General features: G+C 36.0%; 1 protein-coding gene across 20 annotated transcripts in view; it reads right to left on the bottom strand.

The window, feature by feature from the left end:
* EYA4 (EYA transcriptional coactivator and phosphatase 4) overlaps nt 1-23717 on the bottom strand; it is a 253017-nt gene that overhangs the window by 44345 nt on the left and 184955 nt on the right. For 8 of the 20 annotated variants that reach the window (XM_046677392.1, XM_046677381.1, XM_046677383.1 and 5 more), the window contains 7 exons: nt 19657-19781; nt 18248-18316; nt 9820-9912; nt 5316-5433; nt 3968-4110; nt 3679-3825; nt 1940-2019 (listed from right to left, as the gene is read on the bottom strand). In XM_046677392.1, coding sequence (XP_046533348.1) covers nt 1940-2019; nt 3679-3825; nt 3968-4110; nt 5316-5433; nt 9820-9912; nt 18248-18316; nt 19657-19781 — 775 coding nt within the window. The remainder of the gene's footprint in view (nt 1-1939; nt 2020-3678; nt 3826-3967; nt 4111-5315; nt 5434-9819; nt 9913-18247; nt 18317-19656; nt 19782-23717) is intronic. The other 12 variants (XM_046677388.1, XM_046677389.1, XM_046677386.1 and 9 more) reach the window with 8 other exon arrangements.

The raw sequence follows: 23717 nt of genomic DNA on the forward strand, positions 1-23717 counted from the left end.
TCCCTTCATGCTTTCTAATTCTACATTTACATATGTGTTTACTGGTTTACTGCCTGCCTCTCTTAGTAGGCCGTAAACGCCATGAGTCAGGAATCAGGTCCGACCCACCCCTGCCCCCACCTTCACGTCCCCAGCATACATATGAGTTCTTGTGTTTTTATTTTTTTGGGGGGAAGATTAGCCCTGAGGTAACATCTGCTGCCAATCCTCCTCTTTTTGCTGAGGAAGACTAGCCCTGAGCTAACATCTGTGCCCATCTTCCTCTACTTTATAAGTGGGACGCCTGCCACAGCATGGCTTGACAAGTGGTATGTAGGTCCACACCCAGGATCCGAACCAGTGAGCCCTGGGCCGCCAAAGCGGATGTGCAAACTTAACCACTGCACCACTGGGCTGGGCCCCAGACCAGTTCTTAATAAATGATAGGCTCTCAATAAGTATTTGCTAAAAGAATAAACTGGTATTCAGACCATGGCCCAAAATACAGGTTACATTTTATATTGGAGCCATTGTATTTCAATATTAAGATGGTACTGGATCTGTTTTATGATGGAAGTCTACCTTCATCAATACATTTTCTCCCCCGTTATGAATCTTTTTCTAATCCTCCCAAGTAGAACAGAATAGTCTTGGCTTATTCCACCACTCGGCCTAGTGTATATTTCTATTTTTATATTCACTGCCTCACACCCTCTGTTGCATATTATTTTCATGTCTGTTTCTTCAGGAGGACTGTTTCCTTCCAGAGAGCAAGGGACAATGACTTATTGTTCTTGAATCCTCAGTGCTAGTCAAAACTCTAATAGACAACAAGTGCCCAAAAAATGTTTGCCATATCAATAAATGTGTAAAATTAAGCTACCTGGATTATCAAAAATTCTCAATTTTTTAAATACAATTATACATACTGGCTCTGATGTTTAGTGTTCTAAGAAATTATTTTTCTAACTACTGCCAAATTACAGTTCAATCCTATCAAAATATTATTCCACATTACTTGATAATCAAAATTTCCTTTTCATTACGTTAATGAAATTTTAAAAAGAAGGCAATTAATATAATTCCTTCAGCAAATCCAAAGAGCAAATGTTTGTGCGGTATTTTACATTTTAGAATATATAAATCTCAGCAATTATATGAAAGTAAAATAGTGTATTGCCCACTCAGGAAACCAGTTACCCTTCCATCTTAACTACCCTAAACAAGACTGAACTAGGAAATAAGAACGAAAGATTTGGAAGTGACGATATATAAATTCATCTCACTCCAAGACAATTCACTCACTCAGGAACATTCATTCACGCTCCACACATAATTCTAACAAACTAGATCTTAAAACTCACAAAAATATTGAGAAAATGTAATTACGAGGAGGATTAATGACTGCTAGAGGCAGGCACAGTGACAAAAGCAAAAAATTACAGCTGTCAGGAGAGTAGGAAGCAAACATTTATTAAAAGGAATCATAGAATTAAAAAAAAAGCCAACAGTAGTCTGAGAGGCATTTTCTTTAGTAACAAATGATATTTTGGATTAAAAATGTTGGATAGTTTACAGCACAACCCAATTATTGATTATAGTTCCATAAAGCAATGTTCATAATGATAACCGTTTTATCAAGAAAATAAAATTATATTTAGTATTGTTTAAGACAATAGGGAAATGTGCAATACCTTTTGTAATTCCCCACCAAATGATTAAAACAATCACAGCTTAAATGTTTAAAAGACAAATCTTTAGCAACCAGAAAACCTAAAATATCCAGGGTTACACATATCCAAAGAATTCTAGATAGCTAATTTTTACTATCCTGCAATGCCAGCTTAATTTTAAATAAAGAAACGTGATTCTAGGAGAACACGCACTTATGTGGCAACCTGAAACTATTCTTCAAAAGTCTGAAACATATAAAAAGCATAAATACAAAAATCTACTATACCTGTTGTGAGCCGCTGAAATTTGTTGAATTGGAAACTGAATTATTTGCATAAATAGTAGAGGACGGTGCAAAACTAGAACCTAGAGATAAAGAACAAACTGCATTTTCAAAGCATTTCTGGTAAAATAACAAAAATATTTCAAATTGCAGAACTCAATGAGAGAAATATGTCTTTAATTTTGTTGTTAAGATAGTGAAATTTGAAGTTGAGAGATTCATGGGGAGAATGCGCTTAGCTCTAGCCCCCTGGTGACAACAGGTAACGCCTTTCCTATAGCGTCTATGGAGCTAAACAGGAGCCCATGGGAACAGTCTCATCAGGGACCACAGCTACGCTTCAAGGGCTAAGCGTTTAGAAGTGCAGAAGTACTCAAAGAATAAGCTATGACACAGCCTGAGACTACGGGAACTGCTGGACTACTGGGTCTTTCAAATGGTCATATCAACTGCATTTGCCTCCAAAAGTCACTTGAATTAAACATCTGGACAGGGGTAGCTTAGAAAGTAAACACACCACCTTTTTAGAACCGATGCTGCAGCTCTGTCTTTTCATTCTTCTATGGGTTTTTTAGAACAAAAAGAGCTATGAACTAGAGTTCGGAATCAATGGGGTTTATATGGCCATAATCTAAGCTTTGAGGGCCTTCTAGAATTTTACAGAAATTTATTTTTAAAATGAGGGCAAAACCCGAAAGTGAACTATCAACTCACAGATTATTTTTCAAAAATATGTTGTCATGGAATGTGTTGTTAAGAGGTAAGAGGAGGCAGCTGATTACTTGCTTTATCAGCGTGTTTTGAATAGAAAGAGCATTATGTAATCAAGCCCGTTAGCCTTGGCCTGGAACAGCCAGTGTGAAAGTATTTGCAGGAAATGGATCAAAATGTCGCTCTGGTCTCTGTCACGCTGCGAATTGAAGCCAGGTGGCTCACTGTGGCTGTGGCATGTATGCAAATAGGCTTCTACCACATTCCAGGTGAAAGGAGGCCGGCCATTTCAGCCGGACAGCTCTAAGCAATTGTTTCAGTTTAGTCAACCGACTAAAATGTCAATACTAGTTGGTTCAAACATGTCAATATAGCCCTAAATTTATGACTAACAATATGGACAAAATGACATATAGGAATGAGCTTTTAATGTTTTTACTACATCACTAACATTTTTTCTGTAACTACTACATAACGATCAATAATTTTTAATTGGAGTCAAAAACAAGAAGAAAAATTAAATGATCATATATGGAGGACTTGGGGGAGGCAGTACAACTTATAAATATTCCTGTTAAGAAATGTAGTATCAATAGGGAAGAGGTATTTTAGGAACGAACAAAAATTCCTCAATTAGTCAATGATTAGAAAAGTGCTAATTCGAATTTAAATATAACCCAAACAGCATTACGTACTTGGGGAATACTAACAAGAAAATACTGATTTCTGTCTCGAATCTTTGAAATCACTTACGTGGGTGTCAAACATGCGTCTGCTGGTTTGGAGGTGCTTTGCTTGGGCCTGGTTTCCTGCCAATCTTACGCAACTTAAACTTCGGTATTTGAATTTGGCAAGGGTCATGTTTCTTGACGTATATTCAACTCTTTTCACCATGTTCCTTCCTAGCTACTTGTCTTTTCTGACGAAACTGCGTGAGCAGTGGTCTGCACGATGGTACATTCCTAGTCTGAAGTCAAGGAGTTTCATTTAAAGGATTCCTCCTCACGTACCGTGTGTCCTGTGCTGCTTACCTGGCATCTGGTAGGAGTAAGCGGTCTGGCCGGGCTGCGGGGTAGAAAAGCCTGGACTGTAACTGAGGCACCCGCTCTGTAACGGGGACTGCGTCTGCGGAAGTCCACTCTCTGTCTTGATGCCTGGCAACATCACGCCCAAGTCTGCTTGAAAAACGCATGTGCGAACCACTTAATGAGTCGAACGATCTCACTCCTGAGTCGTAACTTACGTTACAACATACAATGACTAGCCAGCAGGACTACCTGCTTACAATCAAAGAAGGAGAAGAGAGAAGATGTGAAATACCGTAAGTGGGCAGGCTGTAGGGCTGTCCTGTCTGTGAGTAGGCTGTGTAGACGGCCGGCTGCTGCATCCCCGAATACTGAGTCTGGCCTGCATAGGCAGACATTGTTTGAGCTGCTGGTGTAGAAAGAATGTGTGGATAGGGCCTAAATATCAGAAAAATAGCATTACTGTGGCAACAAAGACTGCATATTAGTTCAGACAGCCTAGATTCAGTGAAACCTTACAATAGCCAGGAAGTAATCCTCTTCTTTATCCACAATATAATTTTAACAACACAGGAAAGGACAAGAGTCTGAATGACAGGACCCAAGCTCTGCTACAAACCAGCCTAGTGACCTTGGACAAGTAATTTAAATTCTCTAAGTCTACACCCCAGCTGTTAAATGAGAAATTTGGCTTAGACATTATATCTAAAGTCTCTTCCAGGTCTATAACTCCTGCTTACACCTGAAATCATATTTCAATCAATGTGTGTGGTGTGGAAAATGGAGCACGGGCCAGTTAATTAATATGTTCATATTTCCAGTCAACATGAGTGATCTAACACTATGCAACAACTACAGAAGTCATTGAAAGCCCTACAAAGAATTATCTACCAAAAACTAGAAACCTTAAAATAAAAAAGAAAAAGAAAAATGTAGGTAGCTTCCTGAAAAGAAATGGAATGCCATTCTCTTCATCATGCTACATTTTACAGAATGTTCCCAAGTGGATATCCAGCCCCCAGCCTATACTTAAGGACAGACTCCAGCTGCTGCAGAAAATAACATTTAAATGTGTATAAATCAGGAATCCAAAATCTTGACACATCTGGCTGATTGCAAGCAAATTCAGATATACACCCAATAGAGTTAACTTGAAACTTTCACCACTGTCCTCAATAAGTTGACATTAGTTATAAAACAATAGAGCATATTCTTCAAAAGAATGCCTATTAGACCTTGAAATCCAATAAAAAATATTGTAATGATGGAACAAATTATGAAGTGTTGATGTCTAAATAAAATGTAACCTTTTTAGGTTTTCTTTAAACTAGCCAGCATTTTTGAATTTTCATTAAAAAATCAGCGTATCAGGTTTGAACTTGATGCTTTCCTCAAGGTATATAAAATATCCAGAATTAAGGAAATTGTCCAGAGAAAAGTGAGGGTATCTCCATTTCTAGATTTGCACAGGATATTATCCATATGCCTAATCTATCCAAGTAATCTATCAATGTCTCTATCTCTTGAACTTCCTATGACACATTTATATACATAAAAGTTGTTGTATTATGTGAATACAGATTAATAAAGATAATCCCAGAAAATGATTCTAACAAATTGGAAAGAATCTGCTGCCCACTTACTTGGACGCATAGAGCTGGGGGGAATACTGATGCGCTGATCTGGGGCTGTAGCCACTACTTGTTATTACTGGAAGACACAAGAACCAGGGCACAAAGGTTGCTTCATAAATATATTTCACTGGAGTATACAAAACCAATATGAAGAAATTATCATGTGATAGATAACGTTTCTAAAAAGAAAATGAATTCATTTTCTAAAGAGAAACAGATGCCCAAACATTTTCTTCTAATGAAACTGCAGTGAGTTTGTTCTAAGAGCATGAAATGAATTTTTCTCACAAATCATTTCCCTCCACTGTTCTTCCATTTTCTCAAATCATTAGCAGGCTCTTATGTGTTAACGTGCTATGAATAAATATCTTTGATTATAGGTAATTGAGCTTTCATGACATAAAAGTAAAGTTTTAAAATTTGTTAACTTCACATTTTAAATTTCAAATATGATGGCAATATATTGTTCTTCCTCCATATGTATCCTAATCGAAATACAACAAAAATTAAGAAAAATTTGAAGTTCCAACCTTCATTTTCAAATTGTAACAGGCTATCGTTTTCTATTTCCTTTCATTTTATCAATCAGATTAGTTAAAAAATGCAGAGTCCATAATATTCTAGTAATAATTGGAATATAACAGGAGGCATCAGTGATAACACAATACTTTTTTGAAAAAAAAACATAGGTGCAATATGCAGTAGCAATCAGATTTACAAATATACTTTAAACTCTCAGAGATAGCACTTTTTGAGAAGAACTTAAAGGTGAAAGTCGGGTCCTATTAACATTTCATCTAAACATGCAGCCCCCAACTGGACTATATCCAAAAGTTTGGAAGTTTCTCTTTCCTTTAACCATGCGCCTTGACTAAGACAGATGTACTGCGAATGGTCGGCCTCTGCAGCATTGAGGCAGTCCCTTCAGAGCCCGTCCATACTGGGCGCGCACACAGCCTGTCTTTATGAGGCCATCTGCTGTTCATTCACTTTTCAAAAAGATTAAAGTCGTACACAACGCAGTGCTGGAATTAGTTTAGTCTAATCAATCATAGTTATACTTCAAAGTACCACGTCCCTTCTAGGTTGTTCATAGTAATTCTGGAGCTAAACTTTTAGAATTGTAAAAGTGACAAATAGGTTTAGGTTGCTAACTATTTTATGAAACATGATATATTTCTATATCCAAATGCTATTAAGTGCCCTTGTGATCTACTGCTTCATAAACACGTAGAATTTAATGTATTTAAAATGTTATTTAGCCTGTAAGCTCTGAGTATGGAAAATGTATTACAGTTTTCATAGCAATAGTGCAGAAAGTATGTTTTCAAGAATATTATGAATCAATTTTGAAAATCACTGAATATGACTCGAGATGTTGTGTTCTAAATATTTTCAGCAACCAAAATAAGTGAATTTGTTAAACATATTTGAAAATAAATTGACAATGAACCATTAATTTTCTACTTATTTACCAAAAATTTAAAAAATGTTTAGAACTTTCAAATCAACTCAAAGAAAACAGGCTTTTTCTACCACAGCGTGGACTTTGAATGTACATTATATAATAACAATAGTGTTATTCCACAGGAAATTCACTCTGATTCATTAGTTCACAATAGTGAATACTCTCTTTAGCAGAAATATAGTTAAATGAGGCTTAATTCCACACTTTTTGGTCTCTTATTTCTAAAACTTCCCTTTGGCACACTCAAGACTTGGATGATAATAATCAGTTATTGTCAAGATTGTAAAACACAAGGCTTTTCCAAGTAGATATCAAATAATGAAAAGAAACACTCACTATAGCAGATTTTATTAAATAAGCCAAAGAGCAAAATTATTTCAGAAAACAACCCATATACAGAAACACAAATCTAAATATATAGGATGCTTCTTCCCTCTAATGAATGAATTTAGACATCGTTAAAATAATGTACCCATACAGTATAAAGGCTCATCCTTTATAATTTCCTATAAATGTCTGTATGCTCATTTTCCAAAGAGAATATAAAACCTCTTGCTCAGAAAACTAAGCTGTTCACCTAAAACTTGGAAAGTTTATGCTTCTTAACTAAAACTTATACATTTTATTCTAACTCATAAATCTGCAGATAACTGAAAACAATAACAAAATTTCACTAAAGTGAGTTGAGGTTATGCTGATCAAAGTAAAGACTGTTCCTACACAGGGCAGCCCAATGTCCAGGATGACCTCTGGAACATGTGTAATTCCATGTACAAATATGAGAGGTCTTCCTTTTATTCCCCATGGCTGTTTAATCAAGAAAAATTACCCAAAGCACTCAACACTATACTCCACCACTTCTGCATACCAAAGTAACAAAACTGTTTGTCTTCAAAATATCCTCAAAATTAAGTAAAACAAATTTTTAAAGAATATGATCAGATTCTCAGAGGGTGGTGTCAAGCAATTTTAAGGTTTTACTCTTCTTATTGTGACACCTTAGATCAGTGACTCTTAATTGGGTGGTAGGTAGGGGTTGATGGATGGGGTGGGTGGGAATTTCACCTGCTAGGGGACATTTGAAATGTCTAGAAACATTTTGGTTGTCACAACTGGGGGGTGACATCGATCCTGGGAGAGATTATAGAATGCTGCTAAGCATCTTATATTGCAGAAAACAGCTCCCTCGTAATAAAAAATTAGCCAAATTTTTAATAGTGCTGCTTTTGAGAATCTCTGATGTAGATCATTACTGTCCACAAGAACTTGATCTATGGTGCTGGAATTGTTCTATATCTGAGTTGTCCAATATGGTAGCCACTAAAAAAAATCACATGCAGCTATTAAAGACTTGAAATGTGACTAGTGTGACTGGGTACAAAACTTTCACTTTTACCAAATTTTAATTGATTTAGACTTAGCCACAAATGTCTAGTGTCTACTTTATTGGACAGCACAGCCCTAGATAACAGTAAAAAAAACTGGGAAACTATTTGTATAGATAATATGAGTGCACTTCAGACAGGATGACCGCTCACACCTATCTGTTTTTCCATCTTTATATTTTCCCATGAGGTATCACAGAAAGAGGAACTACACTGATCAGGACACTGTTCTGGACTCTACACCAGTGACCATCTGTGAGGCCTTGACTGCATGGCCTTCACCAGTGTCAACTTCTCTGTGCCTCTGTATTCTTGCCTATAAAATGGATCATAATCTCTGAAATTCCTTCTGGAGCTAGCATTCTATAATTTTGTCATTTAGTTTTCAATTAACTTGTGGTACCATTTAAATATGTTAGCAATTACTTAATAATACCATTTCTTTCCTTAAAAATGCGTCCACATGCATTTACTTGGCAGAAAGTTTACAAGTGTTATAGCAAGTGAGTAATAAAGAATGTAGAGCAAGTTGGTACCTATTTATCTCCTGGGAGGCAGGTGAATTGCTAGAAAGGATATGGATTAACAAGTAGAGTCTCTATGCAAAGCGTATGAATTATAATTTCCTTCTGTTTGGAGTACTAATGTTTATGTGAATACATGGCAACTACTTTCAGTGTGAGCTCATGAAATGGGATCATCTCTATCTATAAAAGTCAAATAGATGCTCTCACGACATTATCCTCAAGGATATAACTCAACTCTTCTTACATGAAGCATACCCACATAAAATACTTGTACACGAGAACATGGATACACGTAAAACATATTAAAGTAGAATACCAGAACTGCGATTTAATTAACGCAAATACTTTCCTAGGTTTAATGTTCCTCTTTCTGCTCTACCAATTGCTGCTCAGGTTAAAAAAAACAAAACAAAACAATCAAAAAACCAAAAAAAATTCCTTTCACTAGATAATAAGCCAAACAAAATATTGTAACTTAAAAAAAAACTTAACCAAGTCAACTTAATGCGCGTCCTCTGTGCCCACCTGGGAGTTATCCGGCATTTATATTTAAAAAGGGTGGATGTTTCAAGACACGCTATTGTTCTCTTTGAAGCGTGGGAGTGAAAGTGGTGCTCTGGAGGCTGGCTCTAATGCAACCAGCATGGCTCTCCCTCAGCCCATTAACCTTTAATACTTGTCACTCAGCTGCTTACATGGGAGGATTTTTTTAAACCCAGAGAGGAAACAAGGTTATTTAGAAGGAATCAAATGGATAGTTTTACATCTCGAATGTTGGAGAGAAGGCCGTTTTTATGTCATCTAAATGGGCAAGTTGAAGGAACAAAGTCAATGATTACAACCTTATTATTAAATTAAACATGGTATAAAATTATTACGAGGGAAGACAACTCTGCTTATTTCTAACACGAAAGTTGGGGAATTGTTTCGCTGTCAACTGGAAATCCAAAAACCACTCCAAATATAACTTCTAAAAATACATAGTTATATGACAAATAGTTCTCAAAAAAAGTGAATTGATTGCTAAATTTATAAAGCCCCAAGTTCTCACAGCTCTGGTTTAGGCGGCCTGTTCGTGAGGGGGATTATGTGTACCCAATGTGTACGGAACAACACACGAGCTTAGGCTTTACCTGACCCAGTAAAGGTGTCAAGCGCTCCATCTCCAGTTGTGGTTGTGGTTTCACTGCTGTTCAAAGGCTCTGTTTTGACTGCAAGGAGAGACACTATGCAGAAGAATAAGTACATGTGAGTTTTATTTCTAAATTTATATCAAAGCTGCTGACTGTTCTACTCATGGGTTTTCTAGCTACCATGGGCATGCAAGAGAAAACTGGAGAAGTCGATGAGGAGAGTTCTGTTAATTTAGCTTCTAAACGGGCATGCATTTGTAGAGGACATCATCTAAAAATCCTCTGCCTAAGCTAGTTCTCTCGGATCTGCCTTTGAAAGGCAGTCAACCTTATAAAGTGAAACAGCAATACTCAGCTTTGCATTTTTAACTCACACAAGCACACACTGATATTATAGTCAAAAGGCAGAAAAAATGAATCATCAGTCTTCAGCACATTGAATCCAGATCGTAACAGAGAGGTTTGCTAGCTTACATATTATTCTTCCCGAGAAGACATTTTTAAAAAATGATTGCATAAGAGTCAATGGAGGGATATGCAGATACAGAAACCACAGGTGTATTCCCATGATGGGTGACAAAAGAAGCACTCAATAAATTTCTGCTCTTAAAAAAGATTAGAGCCATGAAGTCTCGGGCTTTTTATTTTAGTGGCATAACAACTTTTAATGCGTTATAGAGATAAGTGTCGAATAAGAGACGATTTCTACAGCAGTCAGTATATCTTTTGAAAACTCTTTAATCTGTTATTTCTACTTTGAGGTGGTATATCTTGGCAAAATCCTCACTTGGCAATGATGTAGCCTGGCACACATTATTGTCATTATTAGACGCAACAAGTTGGGGGGAGGGAGGCAGTGGAAAAGCCTCTGCCGGGTTTGTCACACCATATTTTCCCTGTGTGGGCAAAGCTCTGCTACATACATCACAGCAGCGAGGGAATGTACTAAATTATTTTCTACTTAACACCTCTTACATTTCCTGGTCATAAATAGAACGATACAGTTAAGCAACTTAGAAGCAAGCAGAAAACCATAAAGAAGAAAGCTGAAGACTAGCCAGTCATGAACAAATAGGGCAAAAAGAATAGCGAGGTAACAGCGTACCCACCAACCAAGCCAGGCAGCAATGTTACTCTGTTAGGAAAGCAAGGAATTGATGGAGGAACACGCAGTAACGATTATGCTTTCTCTCCACAGGAACGGAAGTGACCGGACCCTCCCTCAGTGAGCTCTGGGGCTAATTTAGTATCCGTGATTTAATAATGTCAAGAAGTTTGCTGGAAGACTTGAAGGAAAACTGTAAAGGTTGGAAAAAGGAAGAAAAGAAACTTGCATTACCTCTGCTAGCAAAAGGGAAATTTAAGGTTGACCTTGTTTCAATAGCAACACTAATCTGAGGAGTAGTGTCTAACTATTTGAATAATGATAAATAAGGAATTGGGGGTGACTACTGGAAAGTGTTATTTGTACAGTAGTCCATACTATGTCAGAGCTGACCACTAAAAAATTATTTCCTACTATATAATTATTTATGGAGGATGGAGGGCTTACCAGGGGCTAGGCTATAGTAACCCTTCAAACAACCCTGCTGGGAATGAACCACTATACCCATTTTACACACGACGAAACTAAACTTCAGGTGGGCTGAGGAGCTTGTATAAGTTTCACAGCAGATGATAGAGTTAGGATCCGAATTCAGATCTTCAGCTCTAACATCCATGATCTCTCCACCCCAATGGGCTGCCTTCAGGGATGACAGTGGCTTATGTTCATGACAGAGACCCTTCACAAAGGCTCAGAGAGTGGTAAGAAGGGGGTTATCTTGTAGACAGTAATTAGGAACAACTTGTTAAAAATGAAAACTGCAAAATATGGGAATAGGCTACTAAAGTATGTTTTCCATTTCTTCCTCATGAAATATTTTAGAAGACAACAAGAAGTAGCAAGTTTGAAAGCAGATAACCACAGCACAGCCTTAAAAGGTACTTCCTACATTCCAGGTGCTGTTGCTGTGCTTTATAGATATGAACTCACTCACTCCTCACGACAATCGGATGAGGTACATAATATTATGATCTTCATCTTTCAGATGAGGAAATTGAGGCATGAAGAGGTTAAATGACTCGCCTTTAGTAAGAGCTAGAATTTGAGACCAGGAAATGCAGTTTCAGCATCCAACCCTCCCAGGCGGAGCCAAGTGTTGAAGAATTCCTTTCATCTGTATAAAGATGCTCCAGAGTGTGACGTAGATGGGTGTACAGTCTACTCTCTGTGACTCAGTGTCCACATTTGACTCAGGACTTTTATGACAAAAAGACATAAACCAAAGCCTTCAGCAAAACTAAGACAAGCAACAGTTTCTGGGAATTTCCAGATTCTGCTTGTGGCTGAATTCCTACTTAAATGTGCCTAAACCCATAAACAATGTTTATAAAATACATTTATCGATACCAATAGCAACATATATTTCACTTGTGAATTGGCAAGAGGGGAGCAGAAGGTGAGCTGTGTCGAACAAAACTGGTCTAGAAGCCAGACATGAAGGCGAGTTTTGTTACTTTGGATCCCAACTTTGAGACTCGATTTCAAAAACTTAATATTGGTGTTGATTATATAATCTCCCCAGCTTGAATGTTCTGGGTGGTCAAAGGAGGAGGAGGAAAGGGAGAGAGAGTTTGTGGTTGTATTCATTATACTGGAAACAGCTCTCATTAAAATTTTAAAGGTCTGCATTTAGTCAAAGACAGGTTCATTTTACTGAGAAAAGGCACTAGGGATATGAAGAGAAGCATGAATACCAAGATGTGTTCAGTGTACTAAAATGCACGGATTTTAAAGTAATAATTCGACAAACAGATACTAACATTAGGGGGAAAACAGAGCACATTAATGTAAATTTATTTTACATATGGAGGTAAGAGAAGAATAATAGGAAAAGAGTGGATATTAATTATACTGCTACAGAAAAGAAACTATTTTCATTGGCGAATATTAACAAACACCTCAAGCTCCAGGTAAGACACAAAGTTATTTTGGCTTGATCTTATACAGAAAGTAATATTAGGTAATAATAAATAATTTGGTTTTTTTCAGGGACAGAAACTCAAAAAAAGAAGTGAAATGGACAATCCTTATACGATAAGTTCATTTATTAAAAAGGTGTTAGACTACAAAGAAGTATCCTAATATTTATAAAACAAGTAACTAGTATAAAGTAAACATTATAATAATTATAGTTAAGTTTGAAAACTGGAAGTCACTTTCAATAAAGGTCTAACTAAATTTGAAATGTACTCCATTTTCTTTTGTCATGCTTTTGTTTCCACTCCTTAAATTAGATATACTAGATACTTTTCTAGTGGCAGGAAACTTTTCTTTTCATTAAGTATGTGCATGGTACTATTGGAGAGATGTTTGTCAACAAAATAAATCTAGTTTTATGCATCTTATTATTTTCTAAAACTTGTAAAATCCTCATTCAAAATGATTATCAGTGTATAGTCATGTCATGGTCAAATGTATCTTTTCTTGCTGTATTTTATTTTTCTTAAATTAATACAGAGGTTAAATAGGGCTTTTAACTTATTTTCAGGACAATGTTCAAAATTATTACATGCTATAAAATGGAAAGGATAACCTTCTACTGGAGCAAAGTATCACATTTTTCAACAAAATTCAAGCTTACAAAGTAAATGTTTTGATTTCAAAAGCAACAATCATATTTTAATGTCCTAGGTTAAAGAATTTTGTGGTTTTAATTCTTCTACATGCTCAAAATAAGTGAGTCAGGGTTCATGTAAAAGTGGGATGAGAAAACCATACAGAGTACTTTGTACAGAACCATTATTTCAAGGAATACTGTACTGTGAGGTCCCCGCCCCACCAGCTGTCCATTTCCAATTTGGATGTTTTTCGTAGAGCCAAATAGTAAAAAAGAAAGAAAGAAAGTCCAGATAATTTTAATATATTGATATGATTGGATTTTATTTTTTACCTTTAAAAATAATTGCTATCTATACACTAAATTGAGATTGTACCTGATTACTGACAGGTGTCAGCTATGGCCACTAAATTACTTATTTCTCTCTTGGCATCCCAACCTTCATGGACACCCTCATACACATACTTCCAAAGCAAATTTAATCTTGTCTCCTCAGATTATCTTTTGAGCTCAGATATAACATTCATGTATATTAATTATTTTTGGAGAAAGTCTGCCTTATCGTAACTCAACATTCGTGCTCATTTGTTGCAAGATCAGACTCAATCCTTGAAAGAGAAGCTGCCCCAAGTCATTTACATTTTACATTTCATCTTCAGAGATCTGCGTTTAAACTGATGTCCACTTAAGAGACTATCTACATCTAATTCCAAATATCCTTCTTTCTGAATCACAAAATCACACACACTGACTTCGAATAGCTTAGGGTCTACACAGAATTTCAGGATTTGTTAAATCAGGAAGGTACGATTTATAACACTGCAGGGGCACAAAAAGTATTGCCTACCAGTTTAATAACTGGTGCAGCCTATGATTTATGTTGGTTTAAATCAATATATTCACTCAAAACCCTATGAGCACCAAGTGTCTTTCATTCCTTAATATCCGTAAAGTATTTAATCGTGTAAAATACTTTGATGAAGCAATTTATGGCTTTTATTCCAAAAAGAATATCTAAAAAGAGTAGAGCTACAAGAGTAGGTAGCTCTACTGCACAAATGCATAACGATCAGAAACAAATCTATCACATATGAGTCATTGATCTAAATATTAAACATTCTGGAAGATTCTTTTCTACAATATACAGATTTTAAATGTAGAAAATGCTATAAACCTGATCACAATGTCTGATTTGGGTTCCCCCAAGCCTTCTCTTTGAAGTATTTTCTTAATCCCCATGTAGAATCCAATATTCCTTCCCTCTGCTGAGCACCCACCTTGGACACATCATGCATTCATTATTTTCTTGTCTCTTTCCCTCTGCTAGACTTTTGGTCCATTGATGGCCAGTATCATGTTCTATAGGTCACTGGGTTCCCATTTCCTAGCACTGAGCCTGGCATATAATAGGAACTTGATACATTTTAATTGGGAATGTGAAAAGTCACTCTATCCTAAGCATACCCAATAGACCTCCTAAGTATTTTTGTATATAAAGTATAGCTAATCGTGAATCTTGACACCCTTTAGCAAATGAGAATCTTACCTTTATCTGGAAGTAACTTTTCATAGGACTGGCATGCATTTACATGCATGAATAGGCATATACATAAAGTGCGTACGCTTCACGTATAGCATCTATCTACATCTATATCAAAGGTCGACAATTGATACCCCATGACCAAATCTGGCCCTTGACCTGTTTTTATACAGCCTGTGAGCTACGAACAGCTTTTACACTTTTAAACAGTTGAAAAATATCGAAAGAAGAATAAAATTTCGTGACATGGGAAAATTTTATGAAATTCAAATGTCAGTCTTCATAGATCGAATTTTATTTGATTACAGCCAAGCTCAGTCATTTACGTATCATCTGCAGCTATTGCAGAGTTGAATAGTTACAACAGAGACCATATGGGCTGCAAAGTCCAAAATATTTACTACCTGACCCTTTACAGAAAAAGCTTGTTGACCACTGACCTATATGCTAAGGAGTGATTGCATTTATCCTATTTTTACTGGTGGTTCTACACTTTAACAATTTTACAAGTGACAAAAATTTGAAAGGAAATTGTAAGTTCCAATATAAGTCTGTAGATGTACTTATATGATTAGGATTAAGGTGTCCAAACATTTTAAATTACTTTAAGTAACAATGTAGCATATTTAAACACCATCAACATAGACAGTATGGTAGGATCTTAAGGTGATACTATCAACTCCGCCGTATTAATAAAAACGATATAATTAACATTATCTTTCTGAACATCTCAAAATTAATGGAAAGATCTTGAAAAGCTACTAAATTAGCTTTTGCCTTTTGTTTTACTATAATAATTGTATGAAATGATCCAATTCCAAAATGAAATCCAGGACTGTAAACAAAATAGTTTCCTCTCAATGGGAGAGATTATGCACCAAATGCTTACTCTGTGTTATAAACACCCGACATGGAAAAGTCATTAAAAACTTCATATCAATATGCCTCTGAGACTATATCGTTAATAGTCAAAGTATACCTAACATTTGGTTACTAAAAATTTGCCTTCTTTGGCCAGTTTACATGTTTTAAATGCAGAAGAATTTATTATATGACTAAACACTGGAGAGTCTTTTCACGTGATGCATGTTTTCACCTTCCTTAAACAGGTGTTGCCTAGGGGCCGGTCTCGTGGCCGAGTGGTTAAGTTTGCGCACTCTGCTTAGGTGGCCCAGGGTTTCCCCGGTTTGGATCCTGGGCGTGGACCTAGCACTGCTCATCAAGCCATGCTGAGGTGGTGTCCCACATAGCAGAGCCAGAGGGACCGACAAATAGAATATACAACTATGTCCCAGGGGGCCTTTGGGGAGAAGAAGGGAAAAAAACAAAAAAGACTGGCAACAGATATTAGCTCAGGTACCAATCATGGAAAAAAAAACCTGTTGCCTAATTATTATTGAATTGTTAATCAAAGAAAGGGAAATAAACTGGTATTTATTGCTAAGCAATTTACATACTTTATCGAATTTAAGACAGAAGCTTTGCCAGGGAAATGTTATTATTATCCTTCTTTTACAGAAAGGAATTGAAGCTCAGAGAGATTAAGCAACTTGTGTAAGATGACACAGCTCATAAGTGGAGCGCTAAGATCCATGGTCCCCTTCATACACAAGTCCTTGCTCTTCCCACATGGCCACACAACTCTTAACATTAACATTAAGAACCAGGAAAACCTGATTCTTAACATTCAGAAAAAGGTTTCTGGCTGAGATTAGACGCAAATTACTAAATATTCTTTGTACATATTCACTGTTGTAAAGTTGCCTGCGTTACATTAATACTGGTTTAGAACAAAACAACAGTCAGTGAGCTAAGAATGTTTTTTTACATCTTAAAGGTTTAAAAAAAACCCAAATTATAATATTTTGTGACATATGAAAATTATATAAAATTCAAATTTCAAGGTCCTTAAATAGTTTTGTTAGAACCTAACCACACTAATTCATTTCTGTATTGTCTACGGCTGCTTCTGCACTCCGGAGTCATTGCTGAGTAGCTGAGGCACAGATGGTATGGCCCACAAAGCCTAAAGTATTTACTATCTGGCTTTTCACAGAAAAAGACCCCTGAGTTAGAAGTAAGAGGAACTAATTGCTGGCAACACCTTTTTTTTTTTTTTTTTTTTGCTGAGGAAGATTCAACCTGAACTAACATCCATGCCAGTCTTCCTCTATTTTTTAGTCTGTGGGCCGCCAGCACAGCACAGCCATTAACACAGAGCTGTAGGTCTGTGCCCAGGAACCAAACCCGGGCCGCCAAAGTGGGGCACACTGAACTTAACCACAAGGCCACTGGGGCTCACCCTGGCAACAAAGTTTTTAAATACAAAAAGTATATTTTAAGTGTAGAATTGAAAAAAACTTGAAACCAAAACTATAAAAATATAAGTAATGGGCATAATGGAGCATTCCTCATTCACAGGTCAATAGTTTAATTTAATCTGAGACACAGCGAGGTCCAGCCACACTGTGCTTTTCTGAGAGCTTGCTTGCAATGCTCTTTTCTGACGGGTGGTGAGGTCTTTTTAAGCCAAAAAGTGGGTGGTAACACTGTAGTATTACACTATTTTTTTATTTTTCCATTTTGTTAGATATTAAGGTTTGATTTAGGAAAGGCTGTTTATACTTTTATATATATTATATATGAATGTAGTAAATATTGATAGTTCAAAACATTTTAAGAGACAATATTTATAATTTTAAATGTATAAGCTTTCATCACTAACTTTTTAAATGATGGGATTTTAAATGCTAATGCTACTATAGGTACTTTAATTGGAATATTCAACAAAGACTGTAAAATAACAAATGTTTTTTCGTCATGTTAAGAAATTTTAAGTTATAAAAGTCCATAGGTTATGGAGATGATTGAGTTTGTATGTTTGCACAATCTGCTTCCTGTGCTCTGATGGACAACTGCTTTGATTGTGCTGAATAAAACACTTAATAACTGACAGATAGAAAAACAATAGATGCACCCATTTGTGCAGAACTATGAAAAATCTAAGAAAAGAACACTACTGATCTAAGGAGTCTAAAATTAGATGACCAGTTGAGGAGAAAAACAAAGCCAACTGTTATCAATAAACTAAAAGGCACGTTCAGGTCTCTTTTTCACAAGCACTGAACACAGAAAAGAGGTGCAGACATGGAAACAGCAACAGAAAGCAAACCAGAAGGGCAATCCACACACGCAAACGCATGCAGTGTACCATCGTCTCTCATACTTGTTGCGGAAGAGGGGACGTTGCAACTCAGCAACCAGTCTGCAGTGTTTAAAACAGTCATGTTGTCCCCTGAGAACAGGAACAGCATAAGGATTCATTGTCTGAACGCCTGCTCAGCGTACGTGAGTAACCTCAATGCTTGCACTAGTTTCTGACCTTTTCGCCAAAATTGTAACTGCACTGGCTGGCTTTCCGTTTGAGTTTATTAGGTCTGTTTTAGTTCAGTTAAATATATACACATGATGAGGGGTGAACTCAAGGTCTGAGCCCAGAGTGCATGGGTTTTTTAAAAGTCTTACTATTTGTACCCAATTTAAGGTTCTCCAGAAGTCATCACTAAACAATCTTATAAATTTGCAGCCCTTTAATTAATTAGCCGAAATTACAGATGCATGTTTAGAGACAAATAAACATTATAAACAAGGAAAATGTTAATCTACAAAGGGTTTGGTGTAAAACATTATTAAATACAGGCAAGTTGCAATGCACACAACTTCACAAAGAAAATTTTAGATTGCACAGTTATTCTAAAGTCAGTGGGAAGAGGTGTATCAATTTCATAAATAGTTATGGAAAATCTACAAGAAAATATGATGTGGCAAATGCTGATATCTAGTAACAGGAATAGTTTATGAATAAAACCAAATTTCATATAATTTTTATGACCAGCAACTAGATGTACAAAATTTAAAATTTAAAATGATGGTTAGTAATTTCAATTGCAGCTTATACATCATATGTGTGTGTGTATATAGTCTCTCTATATACACAGGCTGATGCAAAAATCAGATCATATTTTCTGACAGATTGAATGCATTTTATAAAAAACAAGAGGGCAGAATATTTGAAATAATAACTTATTGTTGCCATATGCTGTGGCTAATCAAATGAGAAAGTATCTGAAAAAAATTCAATTTCTGTTTTAAATACATAGTGGATATAATTCTCTTTGAAAAGAAAATGCAGCAGATATTGATATTTTTCTATTCCCAAAAGCATTTTTAAGAAAAATTTGGGGGTAGCCTTTCTCTTACAGTTCAAAATAAAGCCAAATACTAGGATAATTTCTTTCTTTTTTTTTTTGGTAGGATCAGAGCGCGAATCCTTTGGCCACATTTTCTACATTTTGCAGAAGATTTCCAAGGGCAAATATGAAAAGGAAGCCTCGCTGATGACCTTGGAAATGTCACTGGGAGGATCTGTTCTTTCTGAGTGCTTTCAGCCATAGCGGAGTGAGATTCAAACACATCAAGAGGACAATAACAAATCCATTAACTATACATTCCTTGGATAGAACGCTGATTATGTTACTGCTAATGAGATATTTATTTATTAGCAGATCCCTCACACGTGAAATTACAGCAAACACTGAGGTGTGATTCTGGGTGTTTCTGGGGTGGGACACTTACCTCCTGTCCCATTCGTGGTGACTGATGTGCTGCTGAGACTGGCTTTCCCCAGCTTGGAGCTCCCAGGAGTGTCACCACCTCCAACAAGAGGATGAGGACTTGCAAGGTCCTGCATTTCCATAGACCTGTGAGAGCAGGAGGCAGCAGGGCAAAAGCCGCGATTTCAGGCAGGATTTCTTAATAACCTACCTATCTTATTCTACCTTATTCTACCGAGCACACAGGTGAGCTTACAACAATAAGAACCAAAACTAAAACCTAAGACTTTATTAACCAGGTGAACGTGCTGGTCCATTAAAAACTTAAAAATAAATAAAACTTTCATGATAGTTAAGCTTCATAATTTGTTCGTTATTTGGTAATCTTACCACTATGCTATGTAATAATATAAGAAATATCAACCTAAACTGCATTTAGGTTGATATGGACACCCTCCCTCCTATACTGATGACCTCTGTATGTAAACACATAGAAAAGCTGAAAATATTTAACTCTCAAAATATGACATCCTCCAATACCAGTGAGGAAGAAATCAGTAGCCAGAAATAACATATAAACTCAAAGCCAGAGTAGAAGCTTTTAGCTGACCTTGTTGGCCTAGAGAGCTGAAAACTGAGCCTAAGCTTCAGGGTTAAGTTGTTACATCTTTAATATCCATTCAGGAATACAAGACTTTGTCTTATGTCTGTTTTAGGGAACGTTCTGGAGTTGAGAACCTAAATAAAACTGAGACTCTTGAAAAGAAAGTCTTTTTTTTTGAAAATGAAATCAGAAGATTTGAACATTATCACAAATGTGACATGATTGACAGTTATAGTACATTAACACTCAATCATTATAGAATACACGTTATTTTCAACATCTAACCGATGGACTATATGCTGGGCCATAAAATAAGTATCATTAGATTTTAAAATAGAAATCTTACAGAGCACGGTATCTGACCACAAAGAATTAAATTAGAAGGCAATGATAATTACATAAAATAATCCTAATATTTGAAAATTGAACACCACACTTCTATATAATCTATGACTCCAAGAAGAAATCACAAGTGAATGTAGAAAATATTTGGGATAAAATAATAATGAAAACCTTGAACCACCCCCATAAATACAGTCAGCTGATCTTTGACAAAGTAGCTAAAGCGACTTAATGGAGCAAGGACAGTCTCTCCAACAAACGGTGCTGAGACAAGTGAGCACCCACACACAAACATGGAAATCTAGACACAGACCTTATACCACTAAGAAAACCTAAATCAAAACTAATCGTAAACCTAAATGTGAAACGCCAAACTATAAAATTCCTAGAAGATAACATAGGAGAAAGCTAGATGACTGGATATGACCTTGGTGTTTAGGTACAACAGCAATGATACAATCCATGAAAGAAATAATTGATAACCTGGACTTCATTAAAATTAAAAACTGCTCTGCAAAAGACAAGGTTAAGAGAATTAGAAGACAAACCATAGACTGCAAGAATTTATTTGCAAAGGACCCATCTGATAAAGGACTGTTACCCAAAATATACAAAGAACTCTTAGAACTCAACAATAAGAAAACAAATAACCTGCTTAAAAAATGGTCCAAAGATCTCAACAGACACCTCACCAAAGAACATAAACAGATAGCAAATAGGCAAATATGAAAAGATGCTCCACATCACATGTCAACAGGGAAATGCAAATTAAAACAACAATGAGATACCACTTCACTATCTATTAGAATGGCTGAAATCTGGAACACTGACAACATCAAATGCTGGCAAGGATGTGGAGCAACAGGAACTCTCACTCATTGCTGGCGGGAATGCAAAATGGCAGAGCCACTTTGGAAGACAGCTTGGCAATTTCTTAGAAAACTAAACATAATCTTACATATGATCCAGCAATCACATTCCTTAGTATTTATCCAATGGAATTGAAAACTTGTGTCCACAAAAAAAAACCTGTGTACAGATGATTGTAAGTAGCTTTATTCATAATTGCCAAAACATGGAAGCAACCAACATGTCCTTCAGTAGGTGAATGGATAAATAAACTCTGGTACCTCTAGACAATGGAATATTATTCAGTGTTAAAAAGAAATGAGCTATCAAGCCTAAGACATGGAGGAACTTTAAGTGCATATTACTAAGTGAAAGAAGACAATCTGAAAAGGCTACATATTGTATGTTTCCAAATATAAGACATTCTAGAAAAGGCAAAACCACAGAGACAGCAAAAAGATCAGTGTAGCCGGGGAGGGTGGGGGGTGGGAGGTGGAGAAGGGATGACTAGGCAGAGCATAGAGAATTTTTAGGACGGTAAAAATACTCTCTATGAAATTATAATGAAGGATATATGTCAATATACATTAGTCCAAACTGACAGATTGTATAACACCAAAAATGAATCCTAAGGTAAACTAGCAAAGTGGGGATATTATCCATTGTCAATGTAGGTTTATCCTTGGTAACAAATGTACCATTCTGATGAGTGATGCTAACAATGGGGGAGGCTATAAATGTGTTGGGGAAGAGGGTATATGGGAAATCTCTGTACCATCTTCCTCTTAATTTTGTTGTGAATCTTAAACTGCTCTAAAAACTAAAGTCTTTAAAACAAAAAACCCCATCAAATCAAATTTTATGGTATGAAAATAAAGCAGTGGTTAGTGAGAAATTTTTATCTTTAAATTGTTACATTAGAAAAGGAGAAGAGTTTAAAATTTGATCTAGATTCCACCTTAAGAAACTAGGGAAACAAAAGCAAATTAAATGCAAAGTAAGTAAAAGGAAGGAAAGCATAAAGAGCAGAAATCATTGAAACAGAATATCGACGAACAGCAGAGACAATTTATAAAGCCAAAAGATGATCATTAGAGATACTGTAGATATTAAAAAGGATAAGGGCATATTATGAATAACATTATGTCAAAGAATTCAGTAACTTAAAGTCAGCAAATTTCTTCAAAGATACTACTTATAAAAACTGATCCAGTAAAAAATAGAAAGCCAGAATATTCCTATATCAATTAAGAGATTGAATTGCGGGACTAGCCCCATGGTGTAGTGGTTAAGTTTGGCACGCTCTGCTTTGGTGGCCCAGGTTCGCAGGTTCGGATCCCAGGCATGGACCTACACCACTTTTCAGCCATGCTGTATATGCTCCACATATAAAGTGGAGGAAGACTAGCACAGATGTTAGCTCAGGACGATTCTTCCTCAGGAAAAAAAAAAAAAAGAAAGAAATTGCATTTCTAATTAAACACTTTGCAAAAAAAAAGAAAAACCTTCAGGGCCATGAGGTTTCCTTAGTGAATTCTTCTATATATTTATGGGGAAAGGTGATCTTTTATAAATCCTTTCAGAAAAAAATAGGATAAAGCATTTTTCACTCCACTGTGTGAGACCAGAATTACCCCAATCCAAAACCTGACAGAGACAATTTCAAGAAAAGAAAATTATGAATCTATATTTCTCATGAACATAATTGAAAAAATTTAACAAAATGCTATCAAATGAAATCCAGTAATAAAAATAATAATATATCATGACCAAGTATGCTTCATCCCAAGAATGAAAGGTTGATTTAACATTTAAAAATCAATCAATGTAATTCAATATATTAACAGAATATTCTTTGAATGGGAGTAAAAAAGCATTTGACAATTTTCGTCATCCATTCACGACACAAACTCTCAGCAAACTAGAAAAAGAAGTATTATTTCCCCACCTGATAAAGACCATTCCTGAAAAATCTACAGTTTACATCATATTCAATGATGAAATATTCTTTCTCCTTAAGATCAGAATCAAGACAAGGGCATCTATTTTTCCCCACTTCAAGACAGCATTTTACTGGCAGTATAAGAAGTTAAAAATAAACAAATAAAAGGGATACAGTTTAGAAAAAAAGAAAAATACCTGTTAATTCACAGATAACATAATTATTTATGTAAAAAATTAGGAGAAATCTATCAAAAAAACCCCCACCTAGAACTAATGAGTGAATTAACCAAAGTTACAGGTACAAGAGCCTTGCCAGCACTAAATAAAAACATGAACCAAAAATA

This window comes from Equus quagga, chromosome 11, assembly GCF_021613505.1.
Source record: "Equus quagga isolate Etosha38 chromosome 11, UCLA_HA_Equagga_1.0, whole genome shotgun sequence".
NCBI classification, from domain to species: Eukaryota; Metazoa; Chordata; class Mammalia; order Perissodactyla; family Equidae; genus Equus; species Equus quagga.